The 23,638-nt window shown below is 45.0% G+C and overlaps 1 protein-coding gene across 3 annotated transcripts; it reads right to left on the reverse strand.

Moving 5' to 3' along the window:
* Positions 1-8,183: 8,183 nt before the first annotated feature.
* Positions 8,184-20,861, reverse strand: LOC126522510 (sulfotransferase 1C4-like). Of its 3 annotated transcripts, none has more exons than XM_055066446.2 (2): positions 20,753-20,861; positions 8,184-9,283 (listed from the first exon to the last, which is right to left on the reverse strand). In XM_055066446.2, exon 2 carries the CDS (start codon positions 9,220-9,222, stop codon positions 8,263-8,265), a length of 960 nt encoding a protein of 319 aa, XP_054922421.2. In that variant the 5' UTR covers positions 9,223-9,283; positions 20,753-20,861; the 3' UTR covers positions 8,184-8,262. The 3 variants fall into 3 exon arrangements, with proteins under 3 accessions (XP_054922421.2, XP_054922419.2, XP_050027228.2); XM_055066444.2 differs by lacking the exon at positions 20,753-20,861 and adding an exon at positions 16,129-16,202; XM_050171271.3 differs by lacking the exon at positions 20,753-20,861 and adding an exon at positions 16,047-16,137.
* Between the last annotated feature and the right edge of the window lie 2,777 nt (positions 20,862-23,638).

The following is a 23,638-nucleotide window of genomic DNA, read 5'->3' on the forward strand; positions in this document are numbered from 1 at the left end:
ACCTGTCGTTATGGCGAGGCACGCATTGTTGGCGAAACTCATTCGCTCACTGCAACTTAGAATTGAAACTGTGAAGCAGTTATTTACAGCGCCAATCGGAATGCATATAGTATACAACTGAGGCACTATAGTGCAGCTTATAGGCTGCCTGGAAGAGGTAAAATCTAACTACCGTCTGCATTACGGTGTCTAGAACTGGTGTTTATACGAACTGAGAACTATTAGTTTCGTGAGTTCGAAAAATACCGGCTCGTGTACCCGCCTCATTAAGAAGACACTTAATTTATTGATCTCTTTCGATGAATGCTGACATCTTCAATGTGTCCCGCACCACTGATGAATGAAGCTTCGGCTTCTTGGTGGCTAGAGCCATGCGGTCTAAAGTGGCCATTTCCCCAAAAGGTTACGCCCAGCAACTGTGTCAGTTTCGTCAAGCAGATTCGTCGCAACGGTTCCCCAAGTAACAAGCACCTGTTAACTTTAAAACTGAGTAGAGCGTGTAGCATTGGAGCAATGGAGGAGGAATGAACGTTTACTGTAAGAAATAGCGAGAAAGTGTCCTTTCCTCGCCCTAGGTGAGCGGCTCTCTTAGTCCAGAAAGCCGTTGGGTAATGCTGCAGCCGGGGCCCGGTCCACCAGACTTCGCTGATCTTCCAGGCTCTGTGCCTTTAACATTGCTTCCCGGGTTTCTTCGATCGCTTGTAGCGGTTCTGAGGCATCATCTTGACTTCTTCTTGCGGTGTGGGCACACCAACACCATGTGTAGGAGCGTGTCTGGTACATCAAAATATCGGCACAGGTATGAGAATTTGGTGGGGTGCATTCGGTGCATGATAATTCCATGTACATACGTATTCGTTTGTAGTCTGCGGAGGGCGGTGGCTTCTTCCTTGCTTAATTTTGGATGTGGTAGAGGATATTGTCTTCTTTTCAGTCGGTAATGTTGCAATATTACGGCGTAGTTGATGGGAATGTCCTCCACTCTCGTCGCTTTCCGGAGACCGTGCGGCAGGAAATCCCGGCTAGTATGCTCTCGGGCGACAGCATGTGCTGCTTCGTTTCCTGCCAGGTGTTCGTGGCCTGGGGTCCACGCGACGTAGGTTTCGGGTAGTTCTTGGCGTCTTGTTATTTCATTCAGAATCTTCAAAGCTGCGGCAGAAATTCGGCCTTTTCATAGGCTTCTACATGCCGTTTGCGAGTCGCTCAAGATGATTGCTGGGTCTTTGCAAGTGGCGATTCCGAGGACGATGGGCACTTCCTCCGCCGTTTCTGGGTTTCTGGCCGGTATGGTGGCAGCGATTAGCTCCTTCCCTTGGTTGTTGGTCACGGTAATTGCGTGTGCTCTTCCACCTGGGTATTTTGCCGCATCTGTGTTGGGGTTCTTTGAGTATTTCTTGCAAAGCGCTCTAACTATTGCTTGTCCTTTGTCTTTGTGGTATGTTGCATGCATGCAACTGAGATAAGGTCACGAAGAAGTGGCGGCAATCAGGCTTTTGTGTCTGAGTCTGCTATGAAGTTTTCGCTGTATGCGAGTTTGCGAAGTACTGCTCTGCCTGTTTGAGTCAGCTTAAGGCGTTCCAGCTGGCTGGCTCTGTGCGCTTCACTCATTTCTTCCCAGGTGTTATGGAGGCCTAGTTTGATGAGTGTCGTGGTTGAAGCCGTACTGGGGAGTCCTAGTGCACTCTTGATTGCTTTTCTGATGATGATGTTGAGTTTTGAATTGCAGCTTTCTTGAGGAGTAGATACGGGGTGCCTTATGTGATCCGGCTTAGAAGGAGTGCTTGGATTAATTGGACGGTTTCTTGCTCTTTAAGTGCTCTTCTTTGGGTGGTTATACGTCGAATGAGATGGGTTACTTGTGTTAGGGTCTTCTGAAGCTTTGGAAGTGTAGCTGCGTCAGAACCGTCTTTATGTATTGTGAGGCCAAGGACGTGGAGGCAGCCAACTTGAGGGATATCCATTCCATTGAGTCTGACGTTGCGATCTGGAGCGACGTAGGCTGGTGGCCTTCCCCGGGTCCTTGCCTTGAGTATAAGTAGCTCTGATTTTTCCGGGGCGCACTGGAGACCGCATTCTGAGAGGTACTGTTCTATCTGATCGATTGCCTCTTGGAGGGTAGTTTGCTGCTGGCCGGTTGTGTACGCTTTTGTCCATAACGTTATATCGTGGGCGTATATTGCATGGCTTAAATCTTCGATGCCATCGAGTTGTCGTGGGAGCTTAATCATGGCGAGATTGAACAGCACAGGTGAAATGACTGACCCTTGTGGAGTTCCTTTGTTGGACATTTCGAGCTTGTCCCTTCGGATGTTGCCGATACCCACCGTAGCGGTGCGATCTTTGAGAAAGTCGTGTACGTATTGGTAAGTCCGGATTCCGCTGTTTGTGCCTTGATTTTGGAGGATTTCTTCATGCTTCACATTATCGCAGGCTCCTTTTACGTCTGTTGTTAAAATAGAGAACTTTTTTTGGCGTTCTAGGTAGTCCAAGAGGTCTTCCTTGAGTTGTAGTAGTATATCTTGTGCTGAGAGGAGCTGTCGGAAGCCGAACATTGTGTCGGTCATGAGTTCTGTGTCTTCGAGGTATGTGTTGAGGCGATCGTGAACCATGTGTTCGAGAAGCTTTCCAGCGCAGGAAGTAAGGGAGATGGGCCGTAGGTTGCTGATTTGTAGTGGCTTGTTGTGTTTTGGGATCATAATGACTTCTGCGTGCTTCCATTCTGCCGGCAGCAAACCTTTTTCCCAGCAGTTATTCATGTAGTCGAGAAGTCCATTTAGGGCCTTGTCTGGGAGGTTTCGTAGGATCTTGTTGGTCACCTTGTCATTTCCTGGTGATGTGTTACGGGTCAATTTGGCAAGGGTGGCATGGAGTTCAGGAAGCGTGAAAGGGCTGTCGAGGGTGAGATTTGGTTCGCCTTTGTATGGTCGGGGATCGGTAACCTTGGGGGCATTGTCTCCGACAAGCTTACGCTTGATTTCTTCCAGAATTTGTTTCTCCGTTCCTGGATGGGAGTTAATGATTTTCGTGAGGTCATGTCCTTGCTGGGTCTTGGTCTGGCGGTAACTGGAAGGGCTCGCAGTATATGCCAGGTCTTCTTCGTGCTGAGTGTGCCTTAAAGTTGGTCGCACAGCTTATGCGAGTTCTGCCTGCTGAGTTGATCTCCGTATTCTTCTGCTTGCTTTGTTATGTGAGCGATCCGATTCTGCAGTTTGCGGTTAAGTTTCATCTATTTCCACCGTCTCAGTAGTCCTCTTCTGGCATCCCAAAGATGTAGGACGTGAGAGTCTACGGCCGGCGTGTTCAGCGTGAGTTGGATGACATTAGCGTGCTTCTCCTCCGCCTTGACCACTTCGGTGAGCCACTCCTCAATATTTTCGATGTTTTCTTCTATGTCATGTTCTCGGAAGGCCTTCCAATCCGTCATCCTTGCCGTTCCGGTTCTGTTCGTCTTCTTATGGTGCAGGATTTCACACTGAAAGATGTGGTGGTCACTGCCGATATTTTCTTCCAGTCGGGTCCATTCCGCCTTGGATATTCCTACTGTAAAGGTGAGGTCGGGATTTGTATCCCTGGACACACTGTTGCCTATTCGAGTCGGTAGTTTAGGATCATTCCAGAGGGTGAGGTGATTTTGTTGCGCCGAATCGTGCACTCGCGCTCCTTTCTTGGTCGTGTGCTGGTAACCCCATGCTGTGTGGGGGGCATTAATATCCCCCATTATTACGAGTTTATGGCCTTTAGATAGCCTTGTGGGATGAAGTTTACAAAGTCGGATAACGGATCCCTGGGTGGACAATATAAGCATATTACGTATAGTCTTTGGTGTGTCTTCTTCTCAGGTAGCACTTCCACTAGGGTGTGTTCCACGTTTGTTCCCTGAATTGTGTGATCTTGCGTGGTGAGATTTTCCTTCGTCAGGATGGCTGTTCTCTGAGATCCGGTGTGTGCATCATATCCTTGTATGCACAGATTGGTGTGATAAGTTTCTTGGATAGCGATGATATCTGGTTGTTCCAGTTTGGTCAGTTCTTGGAGGTTTGTTCTTTTGGTTCGGATAGAGTGACAGTTCCATTGCCACAGCTTCATTGGGAGTTCTGGTAATCTCTTCTTGGTATTACTCGCCATCTCGTGCGATATCGTTCTATTCGCCCCGGGCCATGGACTCCGGTCTAGCTGCATTGTGGAGGTCTTTACGTGCTTTCTTGCGAGCCGTGTCGGTGTTGTTGAGTAGCTTTTCTACTGTGGCTTTCGTTACGAGGTTCTGCTTGGCATAGGACATGAAGTTGCTGAGGTCTTGGAAGGTAGCACGAATAGGGGCCAGCTGAGCGGTGATGTGTTGCTGGAGCTGTTGTGTTATCTCCTTTGCAAAAGTGGTCATGGCCTCCTGTATCTGCTTCCGCACCTCCATTGTTACAATCACCAGCACGGCCTCTGACTCGATGCGCGAAGAACCGAAAATCTCGTGAATAACGCGCAATGGCCGCTCCTGACATATGATAGTTTCGTTTAGAAAAGGTAGTAATTTCTTTTTAAATATAATTAGCGGCAATCGTAAACACAACGCTCAGCTACTATGCTAATGGCACTGCGAACATTCCAGTATTTCGCTAAGTAATCTAGCAAAGCGGCGTTTCCGAGCATTGCGCTGAAGAGAACGTACGCCATCGCGGTGCGCGAAACAGACGGTGACGGTCGCTCGCACGCACGCCGCGAACACGCAGCCGCCTGCTGCTGCTTCTGTTGCCTTCTGCGTGTAGCATTGGAAAAAGAATAAATATTGGTGCATGCCTTTTGTTAGCGGCAAACAATTTAAAGCCTCAACTACATTTACTTCAAGTTACCGCGGCTTAATATTACCCGTGAGACACGGCTTTATTTTGAGAAGCAGTTGAAAAAGCAAACGGCACCGGCAGAATCCAGACTGCACTACTATTTAGTCCTCGTGATACTGCCGAACGTTTCTGTGAATAAATGCGAACATTATACTCTTTATCATGGACTACTCGTCGTGAAAAGAGAAGCTTGAGTGGGTTAAAATCAAGGTAAATGTTGTAGGAGTTATATATTGCCAGCGTTCGTTACATGCGTATTGTACTACGCATGTATGGTCGCTTAACTGGATTGTAATACCCTATGTTTTCGCGGTTATATGTTTTTTATTATCCACGTGAGCTACCGCTGCAGAGCGAAGAACTGCCCTCGAAAAACGCGCACTGCTATGGACTCAGCTCCGTCTGCCGGCACTCTAACCTTGCCTTCGAGAAATGCAGGCTGTTTAAGCGAACACTTTCAAAAATTATGAAAAATTTTTGTTTGTGGCAGGTAGCGAAATCCTAGTCCACGAGCTGGTCTATTCGAAGAAGTGGACAGTACTGGCACAAAAAGTAGAAATAAATAAAGGGCTAAGTAAGAAAAATTCGCTAATTGAGGTTTTTATCGAATTACCTTATGGCACCTATTACAATTCACAAATTCTAGCCAGTGAAAGTGCAAGGCATATTCACTTGAAAAGAATTTGAAAAGAACGAGATATGGACAACTTTACGAGAAAATGCCCTGTCGTTCCACTTACTCTGAAAAAAAAAAAACGTCGTTTTGCATTGAAGCTCACAAGTAAGTGGAACGCCAATCAATTTCTCCCCAAAGTTCGGGAATTAGTATATCAAAAGTGGTGTCATGCTAAGAATTTGTTCCAAGTGTATCCGCTTTGTGAACTCCCTGGCTGGAATTTGTAAGTTGCAATATGTGCCATAAGCTAATCTATATAAAAATTTGTGATTTCTAGTTAATTAGTCGATCACGCATTTCAATTTTTTGTAGAGGTGATGCCCGCGTCTTCGAGTAGACCAGCTCATGGATTACAATTGTGCGGTCTACCAAAGGCAAAAAAAAGAGAAAAATGTAAAGGTGTTCGCTGAAACTCCCGGTATATTGTTGTCTAGGAAATGAGCTCTTTCAGGGAATTTTGACTAACTAAGACATCGTAACAGCATATTTGAGAGGTCCGTCATAAGTGTACCAGCATAGGGAACGAGAGATAGCAAACGGAAACACTGCAGAAGGCGACCGAACACCGCCCGAACTGTAGCACACGTCGTACAGGCGCGAGTCCTTGTCCTGACGTCACGGGAGCGGCGCTCGCACCGCCCCTGTATATCGTTTTCGGGGCTAAGAAATAATAATAATAATATTTGGGGTTTACGTGCCAAAACCACTTTCTGATTATGAGGCACGCCGTAGTGGGGGACTCCGGAAATTTTGACCACCTGGGGTTCTTTAACGTGCACCTAAATCTAAATACACGGGTGTTTTCGCATTTCGCCCCCATCGAAATGCGGCCGCCGTGGCCGGGATTCGATCCCGCGACCTCGTGCTCAGCAGCCTAACACCATAGCCACTGAGCAACCACGGCGGGTGTCGGGGCTAACAAAGTGCGGTAAAGTCTGAATGACACGCTGCATGTGGCGCCCCTGGTAGTCTTACATGTATGTGTTGTAATAGGCTTCAACTCTCCGATAGCGTTAACGAATCTTTCGATTCTATTCTTTTTTAATGTGGAACAGATGAATTCATGATGAGTGTATGCTCTATATTTTTGGTGATTCGTAATGTCAATACGAAAACTAATAATTAGGCTACTCCTCCTACGCCTTAATAATTCGGTTTATTATCTATATTTAATCAGATAGGGAATATAAGAACTTATTCGAATGCGAAAAAGTCCTAAGGGTCATAACTATAACTGTAGAATATTTAATGCGGCTTGGCTCCTCCTCCCTCTACTGCCTACTTTTTAGCCCTCTTTTCTCCAACTCCCGAGGTAGGGCAGCTAACCGGACACTCATGTATGCGTAACCTTCGTGCCGTTCTTGTCTCTTTTTCTTATCTGGGTCAACAAGTCAAGTACATTCAGGGAGACGTACAATCTAATAGCAAAAAAAAAAAAAAAAAGAAAGATAAGATAGGGGCGGATGCGGCACAAAAACTACATTTTTCTTCTAGCGGTGCAAGATTACGCACTATCAAACATTGAACTCTGCTTGATATCAGCGTTCGTTTGAAGCACCGCACGAATATATGAATAAACGCCAAGAACGACAATGTGGCAGACATGCGTTTTACTTCCACATGCGGCAAGCTGTATTTTAGTTCGCTTTCACTTACATTTCCCGCATGATGTGTACATTTCTATTAAAGGTAATAGCAGAGTCCTTCAATGCTTGTGTGCTTGTAGCACACGCCAGAATTCCGGCAGAATCCATTTCACGATGAATGTCGACGTTAATGCGATTAGAATTGACGCAATGTGGCGACACAACGTATTGCGAACGCCGACCCGAGTATTACGCTGGGATCCCCCTCTCTCGCGCTTCCCACTGCACATGTTGCGCCATCTGGCGGCGCCGCTGCGGAGTCCGCGCGTGGCCCAGGGAATTAGATTTCCGCATGCACCTGAGAAATCTTAAAGAAGCTTTTTTTTTGTTACTGAAGAGCGGTACATATGCAGTGGCACGTAAGCAGTTCAAGCTGGCGTCAAAGAGGTTCATTGAAAGTCGAGTCAAACCAAGTACCACATACCCAGTGTTCTAAGTTGGCATTAGAAAGGTTCGTTGAACAGTGACACAGACCCAATACCACATGCCCAGTGCCACACACCCAGCTGATTCGACAGAGGGTTTCGAACCCTGTTCTCTCTGCACAGCAGCCCGATTAGACAATTAGGCCATGGGCTACCTACCCAGTGGCCCAATTTGGCGGCAAAACAATTGCAGACAGACAGACAGACAGACAGACAGACAGACAGACAGACAGACAGACAGACAGACAGACAGACAGACAGACAGACAGACAGACAGACAGACAGACAGACAGACAGACAGACAGACAGACAGACAGACAGACAGACAGAGACGGCCTCCGGAAAGTTCGTGAAGTATCATACGAATGCTAATCGCATTAAAACAGCTCTTTTGCTAGGACAGAAACGCTTGAAGAGCTCAGCTGCCAATTCAAGATCGTTTGTAACCGATGTGTTCGAGCGAAATCACTTAACCACGTCTGCTGGAATATTATAAGAAGGTGCTTTTGAGCTGCCCTGTAGTTATGAGCTCAAAGAAAGCATGTCCTTGCAAGACGTCTGGCCTAGTTTTACGAGATGATGAAAGTTCAAACATGGACGCTACTTAGAGTGGGAATTCTGCAACTTGATAATGCACTCACATTTATTGTGAGCTGACGCACTTTGTTTTGGCCACAGAACGTCTACATAACACCATGCTTTCGCCACGTGTCCATGAAGTCCGTGTTGGATAGTCGCTGCAGAATCATCTTCTCCAGTCTGTCGTTTTGTTCTGGCGAGAAATGATTTTTCCAGTCTCCGACGATGCCTTTGCGGATAAAACTAGCAGTGGAAGGATTCTTCTGCGAAGCTTCGTGGAAGACTCTGAGACCTTCGGGCGCTTCTCCATCTATTTGCTTTGTGAAGAAGTTGGTGAAGTTCTGCAAGGCGTAGTCCTTCATGGATTTAACGTCGCTGTATTTGATCACGTTCTGAAGGATGTTCTCGTTCTCCAGCAGCAACTTGTGATAGCTTTGGTCGAAGAACTGGGCGATCTTGAGCACGCTCTCTCGTGGTTGGGCCTTCATGTCTTCGTAGTGCAGGAAGAGGATGTTCGGGTCGTTGCGGTGCTCGTACCAACCCAGGACGTGGTCAAAATAGTCCCCGTACTCGGTCTCGCCAGACAGAAAGATCTCGAAGAAGTCGTCGAACTTGCCGTCGGCGAAGTCATATCCACTGAAACCCCGTGTGTGGTAGAAAAAGGAAACGCAAGCGTCCTTAGGATTGCGGCATACGTAGAGGTACTTGGCTTGTGGGTGCATGAGGTGGGGCATGAGGTGGTAAGGAAGGTGCGTCTTGATCACTCCGGGACGTGTCATGTCCTGCACACTGCTGGCGCCGAGCATATCTATAAATGGGCTTCTACTGAAGAACTCGAGGCCACTGGAAGGGGGAACGCCTTTGTTGAAGATCAAGAAGCCAATGTGTTGTGTCCACGTTGTCCCGCACTTTGGATACGTGACGACGAACTTGTCGTCTGGCTGCGGCTTATAGTTGAGCGCGGAGCGCAGCATTTCGACAGTGAAGTTTCGGCTGAGGCGTATTACGCCGTCCATATCCTGGTACAGTGGGCCATTGGGGAGGCGTACGTCGACAACGGCCATGTCGGAAATGTTCACGTGAGAATTTCGTGTCAGGTGGGATCCTGTGGTGCTGGTTTGTTGCCTGCAGGGAAAGAAATCGCAGACAGCTTACTTAGTAGAGAAACATGAAAAAGAAAATAACGCAAATTGAGAGCCATTAATTTTTTATATTTTGTTTGGAGGACCTTCCGGTATAACTTGATCATATACTTTTGACTACATGTTTCGAACGTGTACCTTCTACTTGGCTCCTAAAGTCCTCCAAATGTAATTTACGCTTATCCCTTGCATTTTCGTCGAGAGTGTTAGATGGCTTGTTTGCGATTTTGTGTCTCAACGCGATGAATATCTGGATGACTCGGGGTTTTAAGAATGCCTGAAACATATAAAAAACTGTTTCTATGGCTTTTTTAACGCATTTAATCACAGGAATACTACGTGCTCTAGTGAATGCGATATTTTGTGGTGGATATTTCCAATTTTATTTCGAGTAATACCATAAAATGTTTTCGAATAAGCCCAATGTTAGCAGTGTATTCTGATAAAAAAGGTTATCAGCATTTTATGTGACGCAAAATTAAAAACGCACAATTATAATGTGACCCATAGTGGAACGGGAACGCCTGAGACCCCACATGGAAGAGTGCGACAGACTCGAAGGATTGCATCAGCTTGCTACTCTAAGCATTTTAATGACGCAGTCGCGATGACTGGCTTGCAAGGGCGCTACCCTTAACGCTACTGAAGTACAACGACATCAGCAAATTAATTTTTTCCCCAGGGTACCTATAAAATGTGTTGTGTGTTGTAAAGAAACACTCAGTTAGCTTTTTTTCCTTTCGCGTAATTTGTTGTACCACGTGCAAGGCCAATCGAAACGATAACGGCAGTGCGGCGATCGATGTCCGAGCCAATGAAGAAGGGCAAGTGGAATTCATAATGAAATGATTGCTTACAAAATACAGCACATAGTTTCCACATTACACTGGCGACCAGACATAGCACGCATTCTTTCGTCACCTGTTGACGTGGCTCGAGGACTGGTTTCACTAGACGTACTTTTCTCACAAAACTTACCCTTGAATCCATTACCCTCGATTCACGGTGAGTATTCATTTGTGCCATCATAATGGAGAACTTTAGGTGTATGGTCGCGAAGAGAAAACTTCAGCACTGGGTGTGTACAAATGGGTATGTCACAATTCCTGGCTATCGTATCCCTCAAAATGTCTGCGCCGCTGTAACACAAGAAATATGAATTCCTAACTGTACTTATATATATGTCATTATATGTGCCGATATGTATCAATATATGATATACTACAGGGTGCCCTGCAAACGTTGTCCAAGCTGCTAAAAGTAAGATATAGAATGTGCGAGGACGCAACCAGTGCTATATTGTTAGCAGTGACGTACCGCACCGGGAGGATATTCTTCGTAATTCAACTATCGATAATTACATTAAATAAAAAAAAATTCTTAATTACTCAATTGAGGGCGCCATTCGTGACAGAAAAGTAACAATTGCGCTTTAAGGGACCCGATTCAGTTGGTTTTAGTGTGCTATGTCTCGCGTAATTATTTTTTCGGCTTTATGAAGAAAACGCGCGATATATGAAAATAGCCGCCCGATTACGCGTCCGGGCGCCGCGAGACGAGCGGGCCCAGGCGTTACTCGAAAGAAATAACTGTGCTGTCGTTGTGAGTTGTGATATGGACTCTGTGACGACACACAGCTGCCGTAAGCAGCGGTGTTTGAGTTTAAACTAAAGAGCAAAAGATTAAAATTTGATGGAGAATATTTCCACAAGATAATCAACTTTCCCCCACAAAGGAGAAAGCCCGAATACAGTTTTGAAACGGTACTTTACACGCAAGAAATAAGATACGTCATTATTTTATTGAGCCGCAGTTTAAATTAAAGAAGGAATCCAAACAAATTTTCAGTTTTCAAACGCAGCGCTCTTCCTGTGTTCTTCCTCTTCCCTCCCTCTTCTCTCTCTCTCTCTCTCTGTGTGTGTGTGTGTGCGCGTGTGCGTGTGCGTGCGTGCTTGCGCGTGCACGTGCGCGTGCGTGTGCGTGCGTAGAACCCTGAAAAGCCCGAACATTGTTTGGTATCAAATAAAATTAAAACGACTTCCTCACAGTTATTTCTGGCCATGGAGAGCATATCGATAAGAAGAAAACAGTGAACAAATAGGTGAGTAAACATTAATTAGTACGTAATTACTTATATAATAATTGATTGACCGAACTATACATTCACAAGTGAAAACTCCATCTAGCATATCAAAGACGCTAGTATGGATGCTACGTTGGGTTTCCAACACTTAAATCAGAGTTTAGATACGTTAGGTTCTGTGGAGTTAAATACGTCCCTTTACGGGGCAACATTCAAGAGATAGCTAAGAGGAAGTTGGCGCAGAATACGGTGACGTTGAATAGACGAAATTTTCATCTTTAGACCAGATGCACGTGTTTGCGTTTGGCTCTCAGAGATGCGAGTCGTAGAGGCAATGCGCAGAAGGCGCTAAATGGTGATTTCTAGTAACGACTTTGTAGGCTTGCGCGTCTCTTCAAGGTGCTGCACACAGGGCTACGACACAACTTTGAAATTGTGTAGCCCGAGCTTTGCCTGCAGGGACGCTTAGTCAAGCCACGTGGCACTTGGGCTCGTATACGGTAATGACTTAATTTAGCGAAAGCATGCATCCTGCCCGTATGTAGTACATTGCTGTTCGCGGACCTTAAAACGCGCGTCTTGTCAGGTTTCCTAACCGCAAAGCGTGCCCACGCAACTCGGACATACACCAAAGCGTGGTACCGAAACCAAATACACCTAAAGACCGTCAAGCATGCGCCACTAATCAGCGGACACCCACGAAAGCGTGACACTGAACGATCATTTGTACTTCGACGACATGGCCGCTGTAACGCCCGTTTGCGGATTCCTTCCTTCGAGCGCGGCAGCTGCGTTAGGCTCAGGTTACGTACACAAATTGCGTAATCAGCGCGGTGGCAGCTGTGTTGCAGGGGCCGCCAGAAGATGGCGTTCGCTTCATGAGTGTGCTGCACGCGGAAGGATCAACCGGAGAGAGCACGCACAAGCGTATAAATAAGCCGGCACTAGCGCACGGAGTTCAAGGGCGTCGCGGTGAACCCAGCAGGACAGGAAAGTAAATCAGCTCATTTTAAGTCAAAGCGTTGTGCAGGTTACGAGCAATGTCGTAGTGGCCGACTGCGCAGGAGTAATTCGCACGAGCTTGGTTTCCAGGAAAAGCACTTCAACTTGAGCATCGAATAGATTAAAAAAAGAAAAGATTCTGGGGTTCTATGTGCCGATACGACGGGTCTGATTATGATATGCGCGGTATAATGGGACACTCCAGATTAGATTTTCCATTGTTGCTCAAGCTGTGGTCTACTTATTGAGGCCACGAAGCAAGCGTGCAACTTGCGTCTTTGGTACAACACATCACTCATAATGCGCAACTAAACGAATGAAAATGAACTGTTAACCAGAGAAACCAAGGTGAACCTTCATTCATTCACGAGCAGGTAGCTTCCCGCTCAGATGGCTCATGAACCAGTACCCCCCCTCCCTTCCCCATTAAGCACTGATTAGAGCAGCAGGGCCAAAAATGATGCGCTGGCGTTTGACCTTTGAGCGACCGCACCGATGATGCTGAATCTGAACCTCCGCACGTAATTTGAAGCCCTAGAAACACTGTTACCGTCTTCGTTGCACCGCAATAAGGCGAGCTCCAGAGAAAAGTATGGCTATCTGCCAAGTCTGCTACGTGCTGGCTTAAGGATTGTAAAGCAATGTTTCTTAAGTGAGATGAAGACGTTAGATCTGATAACTACAACGTTATGTTTTTTTATAGAGGCTCAAATTATAGATATTACAAAGCATTGTACATGAGAAAACAATTCTTGCCATTTTTTCAGAGTCAAGCGCACCCTTGCAAAATGACATTGTGACAGCACCAACTTCGAAGCAGCCTCCGCAACTGGCGTCATGAGCAGTTAGAATTTCCTAGCTGCAAGAACTGTGCAAGCTCACCCTAGAACTCATTTTACGGCCAACGTCGATCACTCCGAATATAACGCATTCCGTGATTCAAACTAATATCATACATGCAAGGCAATCGTGCTATCGCATCTCCAATGTGGTTGTCGCAGATTTCCTGCAGCCGACGCATGTAGTCGATGTAGCCAACGCATGTAACGCAGTGTCGATGTGAAACGACGTAGCCTGCTGGCCATCGAACTGGACCTAGGCGTCCTTGTACGTACTCACCCTCGTAACCGCGTGTATACAGCCTCCGCGGTCAGAGTGTGGTCCGGCCGGCAGTCGTCGCTGAACGTCTACGACCGTTTCTGCGTTAACGGCAGCGCGGCGTTGCCTGTCGCGTAAGCGTGTCGCCTCCCCACAAATTCTCGCGCAAGCTCGCAGGGACATACGTCGACGCCGAAGGAGCGCGTGCTGCGCGATTACATTCACACGACCGCGCAACCGGATGACCGCAGCGCCCCCGCGTTTAACCAACGGGAATTGTGCATAGAGGTACTAGAGCTGTGCGACGTGTCGGTTTCTACAGGCGGCGGCGTGGTGGTCGTTTCTGGTCGGCGCCGGCGGCGTCGTCGGTGCGGCGCCGGGTATTCATCGGCGGCGGCGCACGGTCATGTTACAAGGGTTGCCAGATTGGGCTGTTAATAGCCAAATTGGGCTACTTTTCATGTGGGTTGGTTCGAAAATTCTGACTTGGCTACATGGCTATATTTGGGCTATTTTTGTGTTGAAGACTTCGCGATTCCCGAGAACCACGTCAACACTGACAAAAATCTATGGGCACTTTGCTGAGCTAGACTGCGATAGGCGAAAGCCTATCTGTGACTGCCGCTGTGGCTGTTGTCTGAACTGTTCTGCGAACAGAGGCCGCCATGGCCGCGCACATGGGATGCAAGCGCAGTGCGCGCGCTCTATGGAGAGATCCGACTGACTCGGCTATATTTTATTTATTTCTTATTTCTTTTTATTACTTTGCTCTTGTTCCTTCTTAAATTTTTTGTTTATCATGATGATCACCCATTGTTCACCTAGGGTCATCCACCAAGCGCTGTGACAGCTGTCACAGGCTGTGATTGATCACCCCTTTCCTGCGTCCACCACAGACTCTGCACGGACCTTCATGAGCCACTAAAGGCTTACGCCTTAAAATTCGGGAACATCGGTTAATAAAAAGCCAAAGCTCATTGCTGCTACAAAGATATGCAGGCAACCTCGAAAGCTGTGTTTTTAGGCAATGTTGGCGCTGGGAGGATGACGTTAAGCCATAGCTGGCCATGTTTATGCGTCATTTCAGCGCTAAGCTCTCTTCTTTTTGATTTGGGTTCGACACCATCTGCGTCCGGTTCAAGCGTGACTCAGTAGGAAAAACAGTGGGGCTCACAGCTGTCGACTACGTGTTCCGTGCCGGCTGCTATACAGCAAATACTATGTGCACTTGCACAACACCTCAATTATACGTACGCATGTCGTGGCACGACGTTTTCACAGGTGGTCCTTAATGCAAAAATGCAAATAACAGTGCCGGAAATCCAATGTTCCCCGGCTATCTGAGCTCGCTTTGCCCCTACTTGTGCTGCCTGTTTCGAAAGCAGCCGTAGAAAGCGTGTTGTTCAGCCAGGCTTCGTTGACAAAGAATGATCTGAGAAACCACATGTCGATTGAGGCACTGCGTTAAGTTTGGTCTGGCAGAGAGTGGGGATTGCTGCAAGGATTTTCAGCCAGATGAACAGTTTCTGTCGCGTTTCAAACCTGCAGTTCTATGTGGTTTAAGTGACCGTGGGAGTTAAATCAAATGGGGCTAGATCGTTTATTTAAGGCATTTACGTAGATACCCAGTGTGAGAAGTATCAACTGGGACTCTACGCACTGTTTTCTTTTTTCGTTCTTTGTTTTAGTCAAGCAGCTTTGTATTACGTGAAAGTTGCGATTGTTGCATGGTACTTTTTGAGCGTCGCATATTATTACAATGATAAGCTCTGTAAATATATGAAAAGGATGTTCGTCCACACTGAAGATGGCAAGGCAACTGCTCATCAAAGGTCGGCTAGTCAGGATGGTAACTCTAAAGTCAGCATGGTAACTCGTAGTTTTTCATACCGCACTCCTACGACAATTTTTTTCCATTTATGCTAAGTGCGTACGAGTAATTGCGATTATGGCGTTCTTTTTATATGCACGTACTTTATGAACATTGTAATTCCTCTTTGTTCGACTTACTGCGCATTACATTGTAATTTGCGCACGCGTATTTTCGAGCTGTGATGAAAAAACGAAAGAACTACGTTCGATATACGTAATAGGTGTTTGTGGTACTGTTACGTACATATTTAATATTTTTGCCCACATCGCAGTGGGGGTTGGGCAAATAGTTCTTGCCAGTATACAAATGTATATTAGTATTCTAATGACTTCCTATTCTGATGTATAGTACTTTAATTTGTTAGATAAAGGGGTTTACGCTGTACTTAACTTCATGACAGTCGTGCACTACCCATAAAATAAGTTTTGTGTGTTCCCTAGTAGAATTACATTTTTCTTTTCAAGCCGCACTCCAAGTAACATACACAGCCTCTCCTCGAAAGTTTGGCAACACACGCATTCGCGCCTGCATCCACAGAAGCTTACGTGCCCGTTTTTATATTACACGAATCTTGCCAGCGAATCCCTGTTTAAATATTGCGCCGTTCAACTCTTTTCGATACTACTACCACCTGGATTATTGCCAGCGCCGTAATCCAGCTGGCAATTAAAGTTATAAACATTAATTCACCTCTACGGTTATGGGCCAACAGGTCGTTTTGTTTGTTCCCACTCAAAGGCGAATTGCAGTCACAGCTGCCGCTTCTTCTCACCAGGAAGATGCGAGAAGGTTTCAAGTTTTCTTCAGAGTCTAGTATTCCTCCAAGCAGCAGCATTTGCTAGCTCAGCGTCAAGCTGCTTTTGAATAAATTGAGAGAGAAAGAGATAGCGGGAGAGAAATAACATGTTTATTTTAGAAATAAAGCCTACAGGAAAGGCATCCCTATTTTAAAGCCATTCATTCATTCATTCATTCATTCATTCATTCATTCATTCATTCATTCATTCATTCATTCATTCATTCATTTATAACATATTTTACAAACTACAAAAGCATTACTGGACCCATAGCCATTGGCTAGTCCCGGGTCCATAGTCAACTTAGGGAACAAAAGCAGCAGACATCATACATAATAGTAATATGAACCTGCATAACTCAAACACGAAGGTAAATATAAACTCAGTGTTCTTTTATCATTCACGCACGCGAGCAAACAAAACAGACATAATACATAACAATGAAATTGACATGCACAACTTAGGCAGGGATGTAAATATATAGAAGTGTACTTCTATCGACAGTATTTTTCAAAAAAAGTATTTTCTCATTCCAGACCTAAAGTTACGGGCCTCTTTTATATGTATTGGCAGAGAATTCCAAACAAGTGCGCCGTTAAATTCCACGAGCCTTCTCCCGTACAGATTACGACATGGAGGCAGATTAAAACACTGATTAGTTGCAGCTCTTGTACTTCGTAACGGGATTTTAAACAAAGTAATAGGAAATGGATCATTGGTTTCGATAATCCTGCTACACGCGTGTGATAATAGATTATTTGAACGAGGCGCGTGGGCGCCATCACTCGAGAAAAGAGGAGGAATAAGAAACTGGGCTCGCGCTGTGAATCTAACCGGTCAGCGCTGCAACCGCTGTTGTAAGTATGAACTGTAAATAGTTGCTTGTCTTATTGACTCGTCCTTCGCGTAACGTTGTGGTGGAGGTGCTGGGTACCTTCAACCACTCGACATTCCCGTGGAACCATTCTTTCGGGTTGGTTTGGACTTGGTTGGCCCTTTTCCTTTTTCTACCTGCAACCGCTGTTGTAAATATAACCTGTAAATAGTTGCTCGTCTTACTGACTCGTCCTTTGCGTAACAATACTATGAATGACCTCAACAATTTTCAATTCATACAATGCATGCACTGGCAACACATACAATGAGCCATATGTACTGGTTTGTGTACACCTAGAAGAAGGGATCATTCTTAATGCGTGTTCTTTCATACGGAATACAGGATCAAGGTAAGTTATAAAATTGTTTCCCCATAACTCAATACAATACGTGACTCTGAATGAAGAAAAAGTACAGAATGCGTAGGACAGGATATCCGAAACATTCACGAGCTTTAAGAAGAATGTAACATCCGTAAGCAACCTTGGATTGAAGGGGTTTAATGTGAGTTTTCCAGTGCATGTCTCAATCAAAGAAAATGCCTAAATATTTGTAGGAGACAACTTGTTGTAGTTGTGTACCTCGTAATTATATGTCCAGAATTTCAGTATTGAGCGTTTTCTTTCTGGAATGAAAAACTGTATACTTAGTCTTACTAAGTATAAGGGTCAGTTCCATGGACGTGAACCACTTAAAAACATTATCTAACTCTGCATTTATTTTATCCTGTATATCAATCAGACTGTCTCCAGTAAATGCAAGAGCGGTGTCGTCAGCATACATCAAAGCCTGTGAACGCCTAAGCGTTACAGGGAAATCATTTATGTAGAGTGAGAAAAGCATGGCCCCAAGAGCGGAACCCTGTAGCACGCCAGTTAGTACGATTTGTGAAGTAGACGTACAATTTTTAAGTATTACTTACCCTTGATTGTTAATCTTGCTCAGTAATATCTGATGGGCAACTGTATCGAAGGCCTTTTTTATTTCGAGATTGACAACTACCGAAATTTTATTCTGCTGGATTTAGTAGGTGCGTCAGGGTGAAAACAGCGGTAGAAGTAGATTTCTGAGGTCTAAAACCGTGTTGGTGGGGCTCAGTATATTTGTTTGGATATGAATTGGTTTATGTGCACAGGGAGTATCTTTTCAAAACCTGTGTTGATAACGCTATTAATTGAAATCGGCCGATAACTTGATGGATTAGAACGATCTCCGTCCTTATAAATCGGAATTACTTTTGCTATTTTTAATTCTGAAGGATATATTTCGGAATCAAGGGAATGATTAAATAGATGAAGGAGGGGACCCGCTAATATGTCAATGTTGTCCTTAATTAGCTTAACAGGTATTTGATCAAGCCCAGCTGCCTTAGTTCTTAGCTCATTAACAACTGATATTATTTCATCCACTGTGATATCCTCAATTACCAATTACCACTTATTCACCACTGATTGGACAGACTGCGTACATTCGGTGACTTGAGGTAGTTGGTTCGCTAGTTGCGGCCCTATATTTGCAAAATACTCGTTAATTTCATCAGCTGTTTCCTGGTCAAGTACATCAGGCAATATACACTGCTCTGAACGAAGCCCCGCTGCACCTGTTACAATATTGCAAATTTTACCTGTGTTACCATGAGCATTAATGATAAGAGAAGAGTAGTATTCTTGGTTTCTTTTACGCATTAGAGATACCGACAGGTTCCTGAAACGCTTAAACTGACTTAGATAATAATTATTGGTTTTAGCACGTTTCCACTTCTCATGCCATTTTTCTTTCTTTTTAGGTATGCGTAGGATGTCGTGAGTAATCCATGGGCATATAGGTGCAACATACCGACCCTAGGATTTGTGTGGGGTACTCTGTAAGACGGCACTCTGGACAACTGTAAAGAAGTTTGTATATTCTTTGTTGATGTCGGTATCATAGGTATCAAAGAAGTTTACCTGCTACAAGTTCTCGTGAACTAATCGATAGTCAATGTTTTTCTGCGGTTGATGACCAGATATGTTCGCAGTTATCTTTCCTTGGATTTTAACCGCAACAAATATGGGTATGTGATCGGCTATTGGATCTTGATAAGTTCCGGCCCATCTGTTACATGTGATGTTCGTAAGCGCATGGTCTATTAAAGTGCTAGAACTGCCTGGGATACGCGTTGGCTCTGTTATAAGATTGCATATGTTATATGACTGTAGAAGTAAGGTGTAATTGTTAGTTTCTCCAGAAACATCTATATTAAAGTCTCCTACACATACAACACGGTTACTTTTTTAAACGTTAAGATTTGTATAATTCATTCAAGTTTTTCAATAAAAATTGAAACCACAGAACCGGGAGGCCGGTACACCCCACCGACAGTTATACCACACTCAAATTTTATAAAAGTGCCTCAGTTGTAGGGTCACTAATAGTAAGGGCAGGAAGAACTTCAAAAGCAATACTTTCCTTTATAAAGAAGGCTACACCACCTCCTCGTGCCCTTGAAACCCTTGGCAGAGAGGAAAGTTTGTAGCCTGGTATCAATGGCGACTCTTTATCCATGAGCCAGGTTTCCGTAATAGCTGATCAAGTCGAAAAGAAAAGTGTGCTGGGATAGGTAAGCACTCAGTAAGTTAAGATTTTTTTGGATACTGCGCACATTGCAATCAAAAACTGAGAACACATCTTGGTGTTTTGTTAATTGATCAACTTGATCCAAACTAAAAGCCATGGTGAAACAGAAGCACAAAAAGAAGATATAAACAGAAACAAAAGCTATATAGCTTGAACCAGGTCACTCTCACTGTCAATTCTCAACACAGTTGAGGTTTCTGTCTTCCTCATGAGGACCTTTCCTTGCGAAACCCAGGCAAACTTCCATTTTTTCACATGGCGCAGCTGACGCGCTTTGCTCAACAGTAATTTGATCTCAATACAGAGACGCTAATTAACATAAACCGGATTACTTTCTTCGAAGCCAAGAACTCTTGCGGTAAGCCTTGCCTTTCTAGCTGCAGACGAACTTATCTCGCACAGCACGAGTGGAAAATCGCAACACAACATTAGGTCTATCCTCGTCCTTTGAATGGACGCGGTGCACAACGTCAATGTCGTCTTCGGAGACATCGACACTCACAAATGTTGCGATCCTTTCCACTGACTTACGCAGATTATCATCAGGCACCACTGGTATGCCTTTTATTTTTACGTTCTGGCTCCTGCTGTATTGCTTGAGCTCGATAATTTCTTTCTTAGCTTCCACTAGGGCCTTCTGGATCTGCTTAATTTCATACTGGCATTGAGAATTCTGTGTTTTGACTTCGGTCACCTCGCGACGGAGCTCTACGACATTCTTCTTGAACTGCTCAAAACTCTCATTCATGAAACCCATAGTCCCTTGTATACCCTGTAGTTCAGAATGGATATCAGTGTTTGAAGTTCGCACGGCCGCAATTTCATTCTTTACGTCAGTTGCGAACTTGTCAAGCTTCGCTAGTACGTGTGTTAGCACTTTCACAATCTCTTTTATGCTATTCGGTTGTTTTTCGCCAAAAGCCGTGAGAACGTCCCCGAGAGTACCAGTGTTTGCCATAATTCAAAGAACAGAGAGCATCAGCGAACCGCGAATGTGCCCGCGAACACAAATTAGGCAACAAGCAGGCAATAGGGAACACATTCGCTGCAGCAACAGCGACGGCGCCGCGTAATATTTCCACAAATAGGAACGGAATTACCACCAACCTGCGAAAGGTAGATGAAGTTGGTTATGACGCGTCTGTACGCCGCCGCAGCTGCTGCCGAAGTGAACGCGGCACACACCGGAATGCCGCCCCCTCGATGAAGCCGATAAGCCCAGGAGTAGTCTCCGGTCAGCGAAAATAGATGGCAGCAGGCGTGAATCCTGTTGCACTTGAACTACTGGTTTTTTTTTTTCAAGATTGGCAATGCACGAAGGCAGATATGTTCCGGGACCCTTGCAATATGCTGGCAGCTTAGGCTGGCAGCGCTTTGGTCCTGCTCCTGCGAAAGGTAGATCAAGTTTGTTATGACACGTCTGTACGCCGCCGCTGCTGCTGCTGCCGAAGTTGGGTCGGGTCGCCTCTTGGGCACTCGATCGTGACCAGCCTAATCCGATACTCGAGGTTGGAGGTGGAAATATTTCGCCCGCCTCTTATATAAAGATGCCTCGGGTAAAGCGAGGCGCGAACTAAAGCTAGCCCAGAACGTGGCTCAGTAATTGTCAATAACGTCATGAGTAAATCAGAAAAATTATTCGGTTCATTGTAAGAATAAGTGACGTCCAAATCCACGTTGGAGTGGCGGCTATAACCAGGAATTCTTTACGCTGCGGAAGTAAGTTTATAGCCGGGAAAATATGCGAAAATATACACCATCTACACCATCTTTAAGACCCCTGCACAACATCATCAAATCGTTTGGCTATGCTGTTGGACTTTTCGCTCACGAAAAATATGGGTCTGGCTATTTTGGGCTACATATTGCGATCATTTTTTTATATTTGTTTATTAACAGATACTGCAGCCCAGAAGGGCTATCGCAGGAGTGGGTGAACACAATATGTGGCAAATACATATCACAATACAAAAGAAGCATATGGGAGAACATGGCTAAAGGGAGTGCTCAATAGCATCCACAAATTCTTTACGTGGTAAAGAACGGATGGAACCAGGCAGGTCATTACAGAGTACAATAGTCCTAGGAAGAAAACTATTTAATAGTGTTGGTGCGAGCAAAAAAGCACGGATAAGTTTAAGTGATTGCTGTTTCTCGTGATTAGGGGCTTTGCAAGGGTCATTTATCTGTTAGGGGTAAGCATAATGTGGAGAGTAAAATAGTGAGTGTGGAAGTTTCAGAGAATTGATGCGGCGACGGTGGGAAAGAGGGGTTAAACCGAGCATATACAGATGAGATGACGTTGAAAACATTCTGTCACAGCGGCGGTATATGAAACGAACCGCCTTTTTCTGAATAGATTCAATTTTGTGATTGTCCAAAATTTTGTAAGGGTTCCATATGGTAGCCCCATATTCAAGAATAGGTCTTACAAGTGTTTTGTATGTAATGAGTTTAGTTTATTTCGGGTCAACACGTAGGGTTCGGGCCAGGTAATCAAGTTTCTTTAATGCTTTGTTGCAGGTTGTTATAATATGTTCTGACCAGGATAACCTTGGAGTGAAAACGAGGCCTAAATACTTGTATTCATATGCGCGCTGTAGGATAGTGGATCTATAGGAGTAATTGAAATATGAACAATTAGGATGCTTGTGAAAGGACATGACAACTACTTTTTTAAAGTTAATGTTCATTTGCCAGAGTTCGCACTATTCACAAAAACTTATAAAAGATTGGTTCAGAGTGTTATCATCGTTAGGTGCAGAAACCACATTGTAGAGAACGCAGTCGTCAGCGTAAAGCCGAATTTTTACCCAAACAGAGTTTGGAATGCCGTTAATATCAAGCAAAAAAAAAGGCAATGGCCCTAGAATAGAACCTTCGGATACTCCGGAAGATACTGATGCGTCAGGGCAGTTGAATGAATTAAAAGAAACATACTGTGAACGATTATAAAGAAAACTACGGATCCAGTCAAGAAGAAGAGGGTTAATAAGGACAAGGCTTAGTTTATGTAATAGTTTAGGATGTGGTGCAGTATCAAATGCTTTGAAGAAATCAATGAAAAGTGCATCTACTTGATGACCTAAATCAGGGGCAAAACTAATGTCATGTGTAAATTCAGTTAATTGAGTCACTGTGCTAAAACCAGCACAAAATCCATGCTGAGCGCTGCACAACATGTCATTAAACTCGAGAAAAGTGATAATCAGGGTGTCTACCAACCAGGAAAACCGGGAATTCTCACGCAATTTGAATAGTCTGGAAATACTCAGGGAATTTGTGCTTCTATCAGGGAAAATTAGCTCTAACTTTATTGAAAAGGAACGAAAGTCGTGTTAATGCTGGCTCCAGTAACAGGAATCGCAACGAATCGCCATTGACGCAGTGTCAACGGCACGAGGTATTGCCAGAGTAGTTAACGACCGATTTTCCAGATGCCCGATTTTTTGGACATGCCTGATAAACTGCACCAAAACGGCAAGTTGGGCCAGTTGGTTGGGATTCATAGTAAGGTTCGTTACAGCGCAATACAAGACAAGGACACAAGAAGGTCGTCGTTTTATACCTTCTTGTGTCCTTGTCTTGTATTGCCTTGTAACGAACCTTACTATGCATGCCTGGTAATTCGTACGGCTTTGCGGCACCACCACGTACTCCATATAGTCAATGTATATTGCCCTCACTGCAGGTCTGAAATGGCATTAATCAAAGCCACCACCCAGGGGGGCTGGGAGGTGCCAAATTCCTTTGCAAAATAAAGTTTTTTTCCTGCTCCTCCGTCGCCGCCTATTTCATTATCTCGCCGCCTCGAGCCGGCACTCTCGCATGTATATCTGCTGGCAGCCGTAGCCACCAACGCGGCAACGTTAGACCTAGCTGATTCTAGGTTCGCTATTAAGCTTCTTGCCGTGGGGTGCCGTGTTTTTCATTGAAAGAATTCGCCGCTGTCAGCTATGGCACTGACTCCGCCTTTGTAATGCTCACGATTGG

Source organism: Dermacentor andersoni, chromosome 6, assembly GCF_023375885.2.
Source record: "Dermacentor andersoni chromosome 6, qqDerAnde1_hic_scaffold, whole genome shotgun sequence".
Taxonomy (NCBI): Eukaryota; Metazoa; Arthropoda; class Arachnida; order Ixodida; family Ixodidae; genus Dermacentor; species Dermacentor andersoni.

Excerpts from the sequence above, each read along its gene's own strand:
- LOC126522510 (XM_055066446.2), bottom strand. The coding sequence starts at position 9,222 with ATGGCCGTTGTCGACGTACGCCTCCCCAATGGCCCACTGTACCAGGAT.